The sequence below is a fragment of the Neofelis nebulosa genome, chromosome 3 (assembly GCF_028018385.1).
Source record: "Neofelis nebulosa isolate mNeoNeb1 chromosome 3, mNeoNeb1.pri, whole genome shotgun sequence".
NCBI lineage: Eukaryota > Metazoa > Chordata > Mammalia > Carnivora > Felidae > Neofelis > Neofelis nebulosa.
In genome coordinates, this window is record NC_080784.1 from 16083199 (window position 1) to 16100662 (window position 17464).

At 47.2% G+C, this 17464-nt stretch overlaps 1 protein-coding gene across 8 annotated transcripts in view; it reads right to left on the bottom strand.

The window, feature by feature from the left end:
* Nucleotides 1-17464, bottom strand: part of IRF2 (interferon regulatory factor 2) — a 92624-nt gene that overhangs the window by 39066 nt on the left and 36094 nt on the right. For 6 of the 8 annotated variants that reach the window (XM_058719977.1, XM_058719979.1, XM_058719981.1 and 3 more), the window contains exon 2: nucleotides 4391-4486. In XM_058719977.1, coding sequence (XP_058575960.1) covers nucleotides 4391-4477 — 87 coding nt within the window. In that variant the 5' untranslated portion in view covers nucleotides 4478-4486. Of the gene's footprint in view, nucleotides 1-4390; nucleotides 4487-6184; nucleotides 6595-8043; nucleotides 8154-17464 lie in introns of those variants that run through there. The other 2 variants (XM_058719983.1, XM_058719984.1) reach the window with 2 other exon arrangements.

Genomic DNA, 17464 nt, shown 5'->3' on the forward strand with positions numbered 1-17464 from the left:
GCTTGGAGAGTGGCCTTGGCCCCGGGGTCCAGGTAGGTCTCCCACATGAAATGAGAACTCTAAGAACCAGAGTGGGAATCAATGAGAGCTACAAAGCAAACAGCGAGCCTGGATGTGGCTGCCTCCTTCCCCCCTAAAAAAATGGCCCAGAGAAACCACAAACAATCCAGAAATAACCTGGTCTCTTCCACAAGTCAATGACAAAATGGGAAAAAAAGGAGGAGCTACCGTTCATTATCATGACAATCAGGAGACACTTCGAATCAGACCAACCAAACCCAACTTGTGAGCCTTCTCTGGATTCTGACTGAACAAATCAGCTGTAGGAACACATTTTGGGAATAGTCGAGGCATTTCGGATATGGACGGTGCAGTGATGATGTTAAAAAATTACGATTAATTATGATTTATTTATGGTTATACAATTGATAATGGTATGGTGAACATATAGAAAATGGTTTTAAGTCTTATACATGTATGCTGTCAGGGAGTTGCTTTCAAATACCACACACACACAAATTTTTTAAATGTTAACAACTGTTGGGGCATCTGGATGGCTCAGTTGGTTGAGAGCCTGACTTCGGCTCAGGTCATGATCTCGCGGTTCGTGAGTTTGAGCCCCACATCAGGTTGCTGTCAGCCAGCTGTCAGCGTGCAGCCTGCTTTGATCTTCTGCCTCCCCCTCTCTCTCTGCCCTCCCCGCTCGCGCTCGCTCTCTCAAAAATAAATAAAACATTTTTAACAAATGTTAATAATGGTTACATCTAGAGGCGAGTTTTAAAACTACACGGGATTTTGCTACACTCTTCTCTCTAGCCATTATACCATTTAAACCTACTGTGTATGTGTGCAAATGCTCCTAATAAAAAGTAACGGGCCCTGGGGTGCCTGGGTGGCTCAGTCCGTTGAGTGTCCCACTCTTAATTTCAGCTCAGGTCATGATCCCAGGGTTGTGGGATCGAGCCCCCCAGAGGGCTCCATGCTGACTATGGAGCCTACTTAAGATTCTCTCTTTTCCTCTGCCCCTCCCCCTCCTCTTTCTACTCAAATATTAAAAAAAGTAACGGGAGGGAGGGAGGCCCAGCACCCAGCCAGCGAGCAGTAACAACCGAGACCTCCCTGGCCTGCCCTCCAGGGCCTTCCAGCACGGAGTACACCCCCATCAACGCCAACACATTCTGAACAACGCAGCTAAGGCCTAAGTGAGTAACAGAGCCCCACGGACAGGGCCGTTTTCTAAGAGTCACCACCAGTCTTCAGCAGGAGAAGAGATTTTACGATGACCTCAAGCCACAGAACGCAAGCAGGAATTTCAGGCAGAATGCTTGTGAAGGAGAAGGAAAGAACAGCAAGGTCTCAAATATTTATGTGGGCAGACGAATGCCAAAGCCTAAGTTAGCAGAAACCTAGATAAAGATGCCCCGAGGAGGTGGAGGTACGGAGAGAAAAGGTCCTGATGCCACCCGAGGTGCACAGTGCCGGTGACAGCCCTGCCTGAGCACACAGACAACCTTGCAGACGCTCTGCCCAGGCGGGCGGGCGGCCCGAATGACCGGTCCCCAGGGCGCACGCGGCCTCCTGTGCCTCAGAGGCCTCACTGCGGCAGCCACGGCCCGCTCAGGCGGAGGGCCAGCAGGGGGGCCAGACGAGGTGGCCGAGGGGTCTCCTTTCCCGCTCTGCCAGGGAAGAGAACTCACAAGCCAGGAGCCAGCTGAGTGGAGCTCAACGGGGAGGGCCACCTGACAGGGGTGGAGCGTTCGCTGCACAGAGAAGAATTCATTTCCTTTGCGGTCCTCTCTCAGGAAAATCACGGACGAAGTAGATGGAAGAAAACGTGTCGCAGTGGAGTCCCAGCGAGGAAGCAGTCCCAAGAGGGTGGATTTGCTTCTCACAGGCTGTCCCCAAACTGCCATAGACGGGGCAGCGTATAGCCCAGGACCGTGCTGGAGGCCGGAAACCCAGAGCCAAGAGGTCAGCAGGGTCGCATCTCCTTCAGAGGCTGTAAGGACAGTCCTCCCTTGACAGAGGCTGTAAGGACAGTCCTCCCTTGACACGTCCAGCTTCGGGTGGGGTCAGGCGCTCCTTGGCTTAGTGGATCTGTCTCTCCAATCTCTGCCTCTGTCTTCACTCCATCTTCTGCTCTGTGTGGGTCTTCTCCTCTCCGCCTCTTCTATGGACACTTGTCACCGCATTGGCCCAGCTGGATCTCATCTTGAGATCTTTAACTCTTCCCTACCCTTTCTCCCAGCAAGGACGCGTCCACAGGTTCCGGGGGTAAGGAAGTGGATATACGGTTTGCAGGGGGGCGGGGGCGGGGGGCACAATTCAGCCCTACTGAAAGGACAGTTCACTGCACCGTATCAAGCGCCTCCTCATACAGGGGACGCAACGACATGTGAAGTTTGCTACTGCATCAAGCCAGCCAAACTGGTGGATATATTTTTGTACGAGGGAAAAAAAAAAAAAAAAGTACTTCTCTTCGGAAATCAGGAACTTCTGTGTTAATTTCGTACTCTGAATCGATATAGGCAAAGTTACCTTGTTCTTTAAAACGTACTCCTACCAGGGTGCCGGGGTGGTTCCATTGGGTAACCCTCCAACTTCCGCTCATGATCTCACAGCTCAGGAGTCTGAGCCCTACGTCGGGCTCTGTGCTGACAGCTCGGAGCCTGGAGGCTGCTTTGGATTCTGTGTCTCCCTCTCTCTCTGTCCCTCTACTACCAGCTCTCTGTCTCTGTCTCTCTCGAAGATGAATAAACATTAAAAAAATTTTTTTTCATATAATCCTACTTAATGACTCTGCACCTTGGCTTTCTGGTCTGTAAAATGGAAAACCCAACAATATCTACCCCATTGTGGGGATTACGTGAGCTCATGCACGTATCTCGCTTAAAGGAGTAGCTGTTGTTACTATTATTATTGAGTACCCCACATTTCTTCAACTCCCCTCTCCTTATAATTCCACTTGTGCCCCTGCTGACCACGGAGGCCAAGGCCCAACCTGATTTATTTGGAGCAGGCTAGTTACAAAACCCCTCCAGGATACAAATTTAAAACGCTAGAGATACAGCAAGCCTAGAAAAACATTTTATTTGCCATGCAACGTTAAGATACACGACAGCTCCCATGAAGTGGACATATGGTTTACTTAAGTGATTTCTATTTACTTTTTACCCCGCCTTGTTTCAGAAAGGACCCACTGAAACCGATGCACTCAAATACAATACATTTAAAATAAGTGAACAAAAAAAGTGGATGAGGAAAAAAGAAATAAGGCTTGACAGCTATCTGAAAAGCAAAGATGAAGCCAGGAGTGATCTTAGTCAACACAATCATGCTGTAGTATCCTGCACACTTGTGAGAAGAGGGCCACAATCGGGCTCTAAACACTCAACCATGCGATAAAAGATGAAGCCTGACCAGCTGAATTATTCATTGGGTCCTTAAGATTAAAATGAGTGGGGAGGCAGAAGAGAAAAAGGAAATTTACTCAGAAGAACTGAGATATTCCTGGTAGCAGGAGAGAAACTTCTCTCTTGGGCCCTCTGAAAGACAGCGTGATATGTTAGATGCTTTTCTAGCTGGTAACTATATATTTTCAGGTGTTCTTTATTTTGACATCCGCTCTCTTCCTGATTCACTCCCAACAGGTAGGATCAATTAGATTGAGAGTTTGGGGTTGATAAAGTCAGAGAGTATTTATGTATATGTGTGGGTTGTAAACGACAGACTACTTTTTTAGGACAAGTAGGCACACGGTGTTTCACAATAAAAAGAAAAGACAGAGGCACTTGGGTGACTCAGCTGGTTAAGTGTCCGACTCTTGGTTTCGGCTCAGGTCATGATCTTGCTGTCTCGTAGGTCAGAGCCCCACATCGGGCTCTGTGCTGGCAGTGCAGGGCCAGCTTGCGATTCTCTCTCTCTTGCCCTTTCTCTCTGCCCCTCCCCCACTCATACTGTCTCTCTCAAACAATAAATAAATAAACTTAAAAAAAAAAAGAAAGAGATGATTTTAAAGACAAAACCAAAAGTCTTCTCCATAGAGAATACTGAGAAGAAAGCCAATATGCTCCATTCCCAATATAAAACCCAAGAATTTCCACGTCCTCTGATCCTAGAAAGCCAGGAGAAGCAAGAGAAAAATTCAGAGAAGGAAGAGGGTAAGAATCATTAAAGAAAAACACAGATCATTTTGGGTGGGTTGGTTTTGTAATTAACAAGCATCAGATTCTTAATACAAAGAATGTAATTTTACTTTCTGGCAGTCTATATGTATGTGGTTTTAGTAAGGACCCCCTCCTCCTCCTCTTCCTCCTCCTCCTCTCTCTCTGTCTCTCTGTCTCTCTGTCTCTCACACACACACACACACACAAGCACCCAACACACTTACCTTGTTAAGCCACTTCAGCCCCGGTATCGTATTTGAATTTATCTGTTCCTCCAGCCATGGGCGCATTCGCATCCTTTCCACGGGCATGGTACCCTTCTGCAAAGAGAAGCACAGTTATTAGGCAATTCTGCCACTGCCTGCCATGTCTGCACTAGAAAGTTCTAGACCCCTGCCTGACCGTCCTCCACGATCCCCCTCCTTTGCCCAAAACCACGCAGCTGATGTGTACATGGGGACTGGAGGGCTAGGGCGGGCACTGGGGGCTCTGCATCGAGCCCACCTGCCCACCCCGGGCACGCTGACTCCGCAGGAGCCGGCTCAGTGGGTCAGTGGTTTGAGCCAGGCCTGCTCTTGGCGGAGACGGTTCCAGGGAGGTAGGAAGCCTGGGCTGGCAGAAATTCTGCGGGCTCAAAGGCCCGGACAGCCCTGAGTGACCTGGCCTAACACAAGGTCTTAAGCCCCCCGCCCCAACCTGGCCGTGTTTATAGCAGACGCCTTCCGTGTATTACCAGGCCAGTAATGGGAGGACCGGTATCTTACAAATACCTCTGGGCATTATCCTTCTAAGAGCCCACGATGGACAGGGCAAAACACTTGTGGGTTAAGAGTTCTTAGAACCAATTCATTGCTTCTGGGAATCTGGGCTGCCAAAATGCTTTGAACCCCCGATCTTTGCACTTTAAAGCCTAAAAGAATCAGTTCACTTGGCTCCAAGGTCTTTCACCAGCGAGCTCTCCCGTTCGGACATATCCTGTCGGCTTCCAGGGCACAGCAGCATCTTGCTCTGGCTTCAGCTCTGCGCTCACTAATGCATTCTCTTGCCCCCTCCCTCATGGGTCTTCCTTTACAAGTGTGCACGGCACCCCACCCCACCCCTGCCCTGAGACCACCCTCCCCTTCCCTCTGCAAACAGCTGCATGGTCTCAACGCGGTTCCTCTACCAGCCCACATAAGGCCTCTCTCCCCTCCTTCCGGATACCTTTCTAGATACTCTTTCTTCCCTGGCCCACTTAAAAACATCCAGAGTGGAATCACTAACAAAGTACTGCCTGCCGCTCCTTCATCCTGTTTGCACACCAATCTAAATTTGAGATGGGATTCAAAAGCAAAGAGGAGGCCACCTCAAGCCCCCACTCTATAAAGCTTCACGGGCAGTGTGACATTATCCTCTTTTCAACTCTTTGTCGCATCTTCCTTCTTTTACTCATTTCCTCCTCCAAAAATGAGCTCTGAAAATTCTACCGAGATGAATTTGCATTGAGATGGGCGAAGTTTCAGTTACACTCTCTTGCAGCTTGCTGAGGACTTCTCTCCTCTGTGCCTCCCCCAGCTCATGCCAGAGTGCAAGCATCACCACGTGAACCACGTGGGACCGCGTCCTTGGCCTCTCGAGCCTAATTACATTCTAGAACCTGCATTTCCCTTGCACATCTCTCCCAGTTCAGATGCACTCACGGTTGCAGATGCCTCGGGCTCTGCTCTCGCAACACACCGTGCTCTCTGCTCCTCCCTCCCCGGCCTTGTCCATCCTGACCCAGCCTCCAAGACCCTTCTGCCCTCCTCCTCCACGGGCCTCCCCGGACGACTCCAGCCTGAATAAATCCCTCCCCTCCTGGACTTCCCCAACAGTCACTGATCTTACGCTGCTGCTCGTTTGAGAATCAAACATTGCTTTAGGGCGGCTCTATGCTGTCTTTATTCTTATCCAACTCTTACCTTAACTATAAACTTTCCCACTGCATACCCGCCCTCTCCCTGACCAACCGGTAAGCTCTTTGAGAGGAGGAATTCTACCTCTCATAGGTCTTTTATACTCCTACAGAGCCCGAACGCTGCCTTCCACGCAGGAGATGTTCAAACAAGATCCAGGCCAGCTCAAAAGGTGTGCCAGGCTGGGCTCCCATCGCAGATTGGTCCCCATCCGCTCCCGTGGAGGCTCTGGGCCACTCTTTGAGACACGTAAGAGGAGCCTCAGGGACAGGCCCAAAGGAGCTCCCAACACAGCGGTTCTTAATGGCCCTGAAGTCACTCCACTCGCTTTCATTCATCCACCCACTCAGAGACATTTATTGAGAACGATACTCCAGGAACAGGAAAAGGTAAGACATCCTCTAGCATCTAGGAACTCCCAGCCGAACAGGAAACAGGTAAGAAGACATTTCCATACCAAATGAAGAGTCCTGTGTACAGAATGATACTAGGAAGCAGTCAGCAAGAGAGAGGGTGCCAGACACAGGCGGGTCCCGCGGGGCCTAGAAAACCATGCCTGGGCCTGTGGCCATCATCCCAAGACTGAAGGGGAAACTGGAGACTGATGCAGATAAATGCCATGATCCATTTTGTTAACAGGAAAGGTAAGAGTGGATTACAGAATCCAGACCAGCGCTCACCAGCCTTAATGTGCACACAAATCTTCATTTGGAAGATGAAGCCCTGTGAGTCTATGTTTCTTTTTTTAAGTCTATTTATTTATGCTGAGAGAGAGAGAGAGAGAGAGAATGAGCAGGGGAGGGGCAGACAGAGAGGGAGACAGAGAATCCCGAGCAGGCTCCGTGCTGTCAGCACACAGAGCCCGACGCAGCACCTAAACTCATGAACCGTGAGATCGTGACCTGAGCCATGATCAAGAGTCGGACACTTAACTGACTGAGCCACCCAGGCACCCGTGATTCCATTTTTCTAATGGGTCCTGGAACCAGACTCGAAGGAGCAAGGCTCTAGATTGCCTTTTACTTTTAATTATCAGCCACCTGCTCTTCTGTGACTTCCTGCACAGTCTGGTCATTCTGGCAGGCAGACCTCCTCCGCCGGTCTTAGCGTGTCAGCTTCTGGTTCATCCCTTATTCATTCACATTCTGCACCTTTCTAACAAACCTCACGCTATTACTTACCGAGCCAAAATGCTACGGAAATTACACATGTAAAACATTTTCTAAATCTTTAATCAGGACTGTCATTAATCATAAGCAGGTTTGTAGGAAAAGCAAGCACATGCAAGTATTGCCTTATCAGAGTAGGACAAACTCTGTTACAAAGGGCTTCACTTGGGGCGCCTGGGTGGCTCAGTCGGTCGAGCATCCGACTTCAGCTCAGGTCACGATCTCCCGGTTTGTGCGTTCGAGCCCCACATCGGGCTCTGTGCTGACAGCTCAGAGCCTGGAGCCTGCTTCGGATCCTGTGCCTCCCTCTCTCTCTGCCCCTCTCACGCTCTTAAAAAAATAAATAAATAAACAAACATTAAAAAAAATGTTTTTAAGGGTTTCACTTATCTCAGTTTCTATGTTTTGTTATGTTTTAAACAGCTAGGACATCCCTGATGTTAAACAAGAAAAACCTGATCCTTTTACCTGAAGATACTTCCTCTATTTATACTTGATTTTATAGCCCGGCCCCACTTCCCCCACTAAAAAAGTAATGAATTACCAGTGGTGTTGCCACATGACACGGAAGAAAACACATTTCCCATGACGATCAGAAGTTGAGTGTGCGCCCTGACTTCTGTGAAAGAAGCAAAGGTGGAATTCTCTTCCGGGCCTAGCCCCAGAAACTCATCATTTAGTGTGAACTAAAAATAAATTACACGTCTAGAGATTAAAAGGCAGGGATGACAGTCACAGAGGGTCAGAGACTGAATACGGAGAAAAGATGCTTACTCGGCATGTATTTTCCAGCTTCTGTCCAGGAAATTCACAGTGACAGATTGGTCTTCCTTCTGTAAGGCAAGTTTCCCATAGGCACCAGTTCCCATGGCCCGTATGAAACTCTAACAGAGTTGAGGAAGGCACAGGACTGGTTAGAAAAGACACAGAGGGGCTATTTTTGCCAAGAAAACCCAAGTATGCCAGAAATCAACACACTTGTGTTCCAGTCCTCACTTTGCCATTATTAGCGGGTGCCCTTGCACTAGTCACTCAAACCCTCCAGTCCACACTTCGATCATCTAGGAAAATGAAGAGGTTTCAAAAACATAATATGCCAAGTCATCCATGACTCCAGGAATCCTTTTGTGACATGAAGGCTCATCATCTGATGTATCTTTTTTTGGTAAGCTTCTATCTATTCTTGTACACTGGGTTGTTTTTAGAAGTGAAATGCTGGGGTGCCTGGGTGGCTCAGTCGGTTGAACGTCCGACTTCGGATCAGGTCACGATCTCGCAGTTGGCGAGTTTGAGCCCCTCGCCAGGCTCTGTGCCGACAGCTCAGAGCCTGGAGCCTGCTTCGGATTCTGGGTCTCCCTCTCTCTCTGCCCCTCCCCCACTCATGCTCTGTCTCTCTCTCTCTCTCTCTCTCTCTCTCTCTGTGTCTCAAAAATAAACATTAAAAAAATGTTTTTTTAATTTAAAAGTGAAACGCTAAAGTCTTGAGGTTCCATAAACCTAAAATACAGAGCATCTACCATCAAGCCCGACAAAAGGCACTTTCTTTTTTTTTTTTTTCAACGGTTTTTTTTTTTTTTTTTTTTTTTTTTTTTTTTGGGACAGAGAGAGACAGAGCATGAACGGGGGGAGGGGCAGAGAGAGAGGGAGACACAGAATCGGAAACAGGCTCCAGGCTCCGAGCCATCAGCCCAGAGCCTGACGCGGGGCTCGAACTCACGGACCGCGAGATCACGACCTGGCTGAAGTCGGACGCTTAACCGACTGCGCCACCCAGGCGCCCCCAAAAGGCACTTTCTAAAGCCACCTATCATTATACCTTGTAGATATGGGGTTGGTCTCATCTTTAAAACCACGGAATCAGCCTATAAATCAGTTCAGTACATGGCAGGGAGTTAGGGCACCGTGATGCTGCATAAACGCAAACAAGCTATTTCCTGGAACACAGTGACTGAACTCATAGCAAGTGAACAGCCCCCATGAAGATGACACTGTTATGGTCCTGCTTAGGGCCATTAACAGTGATCTTGAATTTTAACCTGAATCACTGAAGTTTGGATCTTGGAATGGTAACAGAAATGGCTACTATTTACTGAGCACATACTATATGCCAAGTCTTAAAACCAGAGTTTTCTAGGAGCTCCTCCTGTAATTTTTAAAACCCTGGAAGGCAGGGACTTTAAAATTCCATATCACAGATGAGAGGACAGGTAAAGGAACTGTTCAACGCAACCCGCTAGTAAGTAGGAGAGCCAAGGCTCTCATTCATGTCTCTCTGAAATGCCCAGATTCAGAAACCCTAACACCTGCTTTTTTTCTTACTCTAGAAAGCACTCAGTTATGATGGTCTTTTAACCGTTCAACGTACTGAGCCTTTCCCAACTCCTGTCTGCTTTGCATACCACTGACATATTAAATTTCCTAAAATACCACTTAAATCATGTTAATGTTCTTTTCTAGAGACTTCTAAACATCCCTGCTGGACTTAAGATAATAAAATCCTTGGCTGAGTGGAGGAGGGGTGCACTTCTGATAATGACACAATGGGTAATTCAGACCTAACTCCCAAGGTGAATAATAAGAAAACCTGTACAAAACATGTGTGTGTGTGTTTTTAATCCGTTTAGAAGAATCAGAGAGCTAACAAGGTAGTAAAGAATTAGGACAGCAGGGTCTGGGAGAAGAATGAAACCCAGGAAGGTAAGCCTGACGTTTGGGGCACTCTTTTCCCAGCCTGGGGGCATCTGCTGATCCCAGAACTAGGGGGATAAAAACTGAAGATCAGGACCCAGCTAGGAAAAGGGAGTCCTGGAAACCACACACACACACACACACAAGCTTGTTTGGGATAAAACTAAATGGAAAGAGACTGACCTCAGAGACTGAAGCCTAGCTCTGAATCACCTCAATCCCTGTGCAAATTAAAATGATCTGGAACTCCCAGAAGCAAATGTAAATTATATCTTGAGGAAGACAACATTATCCTAGGATTTATATTATCTCTGGAGTTTTTCATACGCAACGGTGAGCATTCAATCAATTTAGCTGAGAACACAAGGATAAATAAAAAATCAATGAAATATGGACAACAAAAAGAGACTCACAGGGATTCTGACACAGGTCTTTCACAGATACAATGGAGACACAGATACCAAAAGTTTTCAGACACAGTCTTTAAAACAAGAATGCCTAACATGTTCAAGGAAATAAAAACAAGACAGAAATTGTTCGCAAAAACCTAGAACCTAAAAAAGAAATTCTAAAACTAAAGGGCAAGGGCACCTGGGTGGCCCATTTAGTTAAGCACTGATTAACTTGATTTCGGCTCATCTCATGGTTTGTGGGTTCGAGCCCTGACTTGGATTCTGTGCTAACAGTGTGGAGCCTGCTTGGGATTCTCCCTCTCTCCCTTTCTCCCTCTCTCTGCCCCCCCTTTTCAAAATCAATAAATAACTCAAAAAAAATAAAAAAATAAAACTACAGAGCAAATAATTAAAATTAAGAACTCAACAGATGGGTGTACCAACATATTAGACATCATAAAAAAAAATCAGTGAACCAAAACAGAAGTCAGAAAGAAATAAACAGAATGAAGCACTTAGAGGCAGAAGAGTGGAGAATGTTACAAAGAACATAAAATCCATAGGAGATTCTATTTTAGATCTAAAAAGATGTAAAACATGGGCAGTTTGTAGTTCCACGAAGACACGAGAAAGAATGAGGCAAAAAGCGATGTTTGGAGACCATGACCAATTATCTTAATAACTTGCTACAAACCCCAAACAGACAAATACGAATGAAACCCCACCTAAGCATACTATAGCATGTTTGCTGAAAACCAAAACTATGGCGAAAAATCTTAAAAACAGCTGGGGGAGGGGGTGGGGGGAGGGTGGGGAATAGGCATCACCTTTAAAGAGCAAAGAACAAAACCCCCAAGACCCAGAAGCCTTACAGTTACTACTACTCAACAGAAACCAGGGAAGACAGAAGACAATGGAAAGGTGTCTCTAACAGTACTGAAAGAAACAGCTATTTTTAAAAGTTTATAGACAGCGAGTATTTCCTTCAAGAATGAAGTGGAAATAAAAGCATCTTCACTCAGAGAAAAACAGAGCGTTTCCACCAGCAGCCCCACAGCTCATCTCCCAGTTGCAAGGGCACAGGAGATAGGTCAAAACTGGGGAGCAGGGAAGTCAGGAGGGTTGGTGCTGTGCAGCTAGCTAACATCAGGGCTTCAGCATGAGTCCGTCGCAGAAGCTGACCGCAGCAATGCTCCATCCCCTTTCTTCTGCAGCCGCGACATGTATTTGTCAACAGCCCTCCCTACGTAACCATGTGCCCACCCCGCTTACCAACCTACGGGAGGGTTACCCCCTCACAAAAGCTAGCTCAAAGCTCTTTTCATCCACTAACCTTCCCTCACAGCTCTATGGCAGCTCGTGTGGGCAGTATCCAGTCGTCCAGTGTATCAACAAATATTTATTACACACGTTATTGCAGGGAACTCTGCTAAATGCTATGGACGACTCAGAGACGTGTGAGGCATGATCACTACCCTCAAGGAATTAGTAAGTTAACTGGGGGTATGTGACATAAATCATATAAAGCTACCTAATAATACTATAATTATAATAATAAAAGACTGCAATGGAGATCAGAAGGCAGTATATGATTAATTGCCAACTTCGCGAACCAGTTTCACGAGGAATATATAAATCGTTACTGGATGGGTTTGTAAGGGAAAGCTGTGCGGCAAAGGGAGAACTTATAGGATGGGGAAGAATCGCCTAGGCAAAGTGGCAAGCAAGCCTGGCAAAGGTGAAGTTGGTAGAAACAGCCAAGGTCAGGACCGGGGAAGATGTGTTTGCTGCCGTGGGCGGAGCAACTGACTTAGACACCAACGTGGGTGGAGCTTCTTGAGAGTCCGTGAGCAGGTGAGAAGCGTGGGCTGGCTGGTTTACAGAAATCGTCACGAACCCACACACCGGCCCTAATAAGTTAAATATTGTTATCCCCGTTTTAGAGAGGGGCAAAAGCATAACTTGAAAAAGTAACTTAAAAAAAAAAAGAAAAAAGAAAATCATGTCCGAGTCACCCAAGCCCCTTGGAGAAGGGACCAAGGCTTGAACCCCCCCATTGCCCGGCTTGTTAAGAGGCTATAAGACTGCTGAGCGCCTGCTTGAGACTAGCCGTGACCCAAGCAGCACCCATACAGGGGCAAACTGAAGCAAGGAGAGGAGCCCGAGCTGCTTCTCTGGTCCGAAATGGTGGCTACGGGAATGCAAGGGAAATAAAGCCAAGTGACAATACAGGTATAAGAATAATAGCAATTTGTACTAGTAACTTTTTCTGCACATCTGGTAATCTTTCCCCAGAAGCAAGTTCCTCTTGCATGATAGTCTACACCCCTCACATTGACTTTTGGACCTTTTTGGCAAAAGTTAATTTCCAGTTCAAAATTATGTGAGTTGAGAGAGCTGAAAGCTGGAGTTGAAAACTGAAAATTATCGCCATCATTATCCCCATCACCCGTTGAAGTGCTTCCTAGGAATCAGACACTAAGCCAGGGGCTTCTCATGCACGATTTCCTTGAATCTGCAAACAAACTATAGGAGGTATAGTATCTTAGCTCCCGTTTTCCAGATGAGGAAATGAAGCTGGTCACCAAGCTGCAGAGCTATTAAGTGGTAAAGCTGGGATTCAAATCCAAAGATGTCAAAAGCCTCTAGACCAGTGTTTTCCAAACACTGGGTCATGAAATCAACTTACTGGATTAAGATCAGCAATTTTAATGTAGGTGAACACAGAACACAAACTCTGAGAGTCCCCCAAATAAGAGTAAGCTTGTTTTCTTGAAATTTTTGTTTCAATTTTCAATTATATTATACTGGTACCATGGTCAAAAACAGTATAAAAAGCAGAGGCACCCGGGTGGCTCCGGTCTGTGGAGCGTCCGACTTCGGCTCAGGTCATGATCTCACGGTTCATGAGTTCAAGCCCCACATGGGGCTCTCTGCTGTCAGTGCCAGCCCGCTTCAGATCTGCTGTTGCCCACCCCCTTCTCTGCACCTCCCCCACTTGTGCTCTCTCTCTCTCTCTCAAAAATAAACATTAAAAAAAAAAAGTATAAAAAGCATTGCACTGGGCAGAACCACTCCCCAGGTGTGCACACAGATGTGTGTGAGCATGTGGCGGGGTGGGGGGGTGCGGCGAGGGGAGAAGGGGAAGGTCATGTGGAAAGCAGGAAGCAGAAGAGAAGGATATAGCCAACCTTAGAACCAGAAGGACTCCCGGAAGACAGAGAAATTTAACAGCAAGTACCCGGTATGAAAACAACCACGTGAGTGATTATTATAATGGGTATAAATAATCAGAGTGAGGTAACAGGACTCCGTATCTGAAGGCGGGGCTGGAGGCCCACCCATTTGGCCATACTCTATACTCAGTGCTTCTCTGCCTACAGTATTCAAATCACTCTGCATACGCCAGTGGGGCCCCTGAGGATGAAGTCCAACAACTACCACTCAGGAAATCAGGAAGACGTGTTAACACTGGGATGAGTGCTGGACACGGAAAAGACATGCCTCTCAGTGGACATGTTATCTGCACCAATGCGAAACCAATTTTGAAACGTTTTGTTAAACGTCAGGAGAGGGACACCTGGGTGGCTCAGTGGGTTGAGTGTCCGGCTCTTGGTTTCAGCTCAGGTCATGACCTCACACTTGGTGAGTTGAGCCCTGCGTTGGACTCTGTGCCGACAGTGCGGGGCCTGCTTGAGGTTCTCTCTCTCTCCCGATCTCTCTGCCCCTCCCCTGCTTGCTGTCTCGCTCTCTCAAAAGTAATAAATAAACATTAAAAGAATCAATAAACTTCAGGAGAGTTAATACACAATGGCAATCAAAGCAAGTGTGTCACTGATGTAATCCTTATTTCGTGTATGTAATTTGTCACTGATGTAATCCTTATTTCGTGCACTTGGCTGTTTCCTTTTATTGAACTTCCGAAAGATGCGTGTCATAGATTCATTTAATAATTTTAGTTTCGGGGCGCCTGGGTGGCGCAGTCGGTTAAGCGTCCGACTTCAGCCAGGTCACGATCTTGCGGTCCGTGAGTTCGAGCCCCACGTCAGGCTCTGGGCTGATGGCTCGGAGCCTGGAGCCCGTTTCCGATTCTGTGTCTCCCTCTCTCTCTGCCCCTCCCCCGTTCATGCTCTGTCTCTCTCTGTCCCAAAAATAAATAAAAAACGTTGAAAAAAAAATTTTTTAAAAATAAAAAAATAAAAAAATAATTTTAGTTTCCAGCCCAGTTTTTCTCAAGGTTTTTAAGCAATTCAACCATGAATTCTCCTACTCTGTGGATTTTTCAGGAACTCAACCTTGAACGATGGGGCAGGATTACTGGGAAAGGCTCCCCTTGAGATATCATAAACCATAGTTATATTTTTCTATATTATTCCATTCTCTTATACCAGATCCCCAAACTGCCTGTGCACATTATTACCTAGGGAATTAAAAAAGCAAAAAAACAAACAAACAAAAAGACTCCTTGGCCCCATCTTAGACTCACTGCAATAGCATTTCCAAGTTCTTCTTATTATCCTAGGGCAATTTGGATACGCAGCTAAGTGTAGGTATCACTGTCATTCAGTACCCATAAGCTCGATGGCCTTCCGGATTCCATATGTTTAATAAACATCTCCAAATGAGTCATAGGAAAATGAGGGCGCCAATGACGAGTAGCTTTCATCATGAATGGAATATGAATGCACATGAAATTAAAATTCTAAAATGCCTTTAAATACCACTGAACAAGTTTCCCATACTGAGAATCATCCAAATTATAGTTTTGCATATCTGCCATCCAACCCACAATTTTCTTCTTGGACGTGTTTTCTGTATCCTTTAGAGAAGATATTACCATAGCTACTTGACAAAAACTTCCCTGTCTTTGACCACAAGCTGGTCTGGGACCTGAAACAGTGTGACTGAGCCTCTGATAGTAACTTGCACTGCACCACTTCAACCGAAACTGACTTCTGGCCTCCACCTGGGTGCTCGAAAGACACCAAAATATACGACTGGTTTTCCGTCCTGCAGGTGAGCCAACGGTCATTCTAGGAAACGGTTCTCAATGCAGCCCAAAGCAATCAGGAGTCCTCCATCCAGAGAGAGCAAGCCTTGAGAAACACGGACCACGCTCCACGTATGCGAACGTGTGCTTTTCGGAGAGGGGGCCCAGAACCCTGCCGTCCATCTCTGCCCAAGGAGCCCTGCTCCCCGGGCCCCTCTCCCCAGAGCACCTTCGCCGGCCCCCTTCTCTGCCCAACCCAGCTGCCCCAGCCCTTCTCCACTGCAGATGGGTCTCACTTCCTCCCTCCTGTTTGCTCAGGCGCCACAAACCCATGCTTGGGCTGAATGATGCCCAGTCCTGACCACCCACGACACGCTGATGGGCTCATCACCTCACCTGAGCATGCAGATTTCTGCACATCTTTTTTGCTTCTCCCTCATCAGCTCCTGTGGTTGTTCCCCACAGGAGCAATCGGAGATCTTTCCATCCTCACGCTAGTGAATTCACTTCCACACCCATCAATTCCGGCAAAGGGTCTTGCCTCTAACCTCAGGGAGGAAAATAGAAGCCACCAGGCTCTTTCTGAATTTCTGACTCCCCTCCCTCTTCAAACTTATCTGGACTCCCGTGACCTCCTTTTTCCCTTCTTTACACCGGGCAGGTGGTAATGCCGCTCTCCACAAGGGGAATATGGAAGGTTTAAGGGGAGAAATATTGAGGTTGGTTTTGGGTCTACTGGCTTTGGGATATCTTTGGGATATCGGGGGACAAAAAGTGTTGGGTGGGCAATTCGATCCATGAGGTTAGAGCTCAGGAGAAAGACCTAGCCTGAAAATAGCCATCCACCCCTACACAGCTAGTTCAAATGCCATTCCTTCTACAAAGCCTATCTTTACCAAATCCTGCCTCCAATATATATCCTCTGCTCCTGTCAAGCTGGAACCTTGTGTTAACGTCGCCACATATCTTAACACGTAGACCTGTGTAGCCTTGGCCTTGACATCCCAGCAGGCACCTGCCAGGCCTATCCAGCCATTCTGGACACGTTCTGTATCTACACAGTCCGACAAGGGAGCCATCAGCCACGTGTGGCTACTGAACACCTGAAATGTGGCCAGTGTGAATGAGGAACCATTTGTCCCCAAACAAAGACACATAGTTTCAAGGCCACTTCCAGTTTTCCAAATCACAGTGAGTAGTCAGGTGGCTGGTAAAAACAAAGTGTCTGCCTAGGACACCCTGGTGGGGTTTTTGAAGAGGCAGGTTAGCCACCTGACGTTGAAACTGTTCTATTTTGAGAAAAGCCTGGGGGTTTTTTTTGTTTGGTTTTATTTTCTTGTTTGGTTTTGTTTTGTTTTTTGTTTTGTGTGTGTGTGGTTTTATTTTTTGTTTTGTTGGGGTTTTTTTTGTTTTTTTTTTTTTTTTTTTTTTTGAGAGAAGCCTGACTCACACTCTATAAGCTTAATCACCTTTGGGGAGGCAACCTGTTGGTTAAGTGAAGGGAGCTTCTGTGTAATTCTTATCCCTGTTTGGACTTGCTAAGCCCTTGAAAACACCAGCAGCTGGCAGGTACCGAGCACACAGGATCCCATGCTACACTCCAAGGCCACGAACAATAGCTGATGAGTATTATGTGCTTAACACCGTCAGGCAAGTTCCCAGCTTGTTAGGAGTGTTAGTTCTCTCGATTCACCACGATCCTGTAAGGTAGGTGCTACTAAAATCCCCATTTTACAGATGAAGAAACTGAGACACAGAAGGTTAATAAGTAACTTGCCCAAGGTCCCAGAGCTACTGGGTGGTCAGATTTAAACAGGAGTCTTCGGCCCTTACGTGGCCTTTGGACCATGAGGCCAAACTGGGGTCCACATAAAGAGGCATGGAGGGCCCAGCGCCTCCCAGTCTGCACGGGGAGCCTGCGCTGAAGGGGCTCCCAGCCAGGGCTGAGAGAGCCGGCTGCTCCAGCTGCCCTAGTTGGGCCGGATGCGTAGACTGCAGCTCTCCGCCTCCAGTGCCCAGCACCACCCCCATCGATTCACACTTCCTGCCCCTCGTAGTACCTTCCTGGCTGGTGGAAACCAGTGAGACCAACTGCACATCCTGTCCGGCCAGACCTTTATTTCTG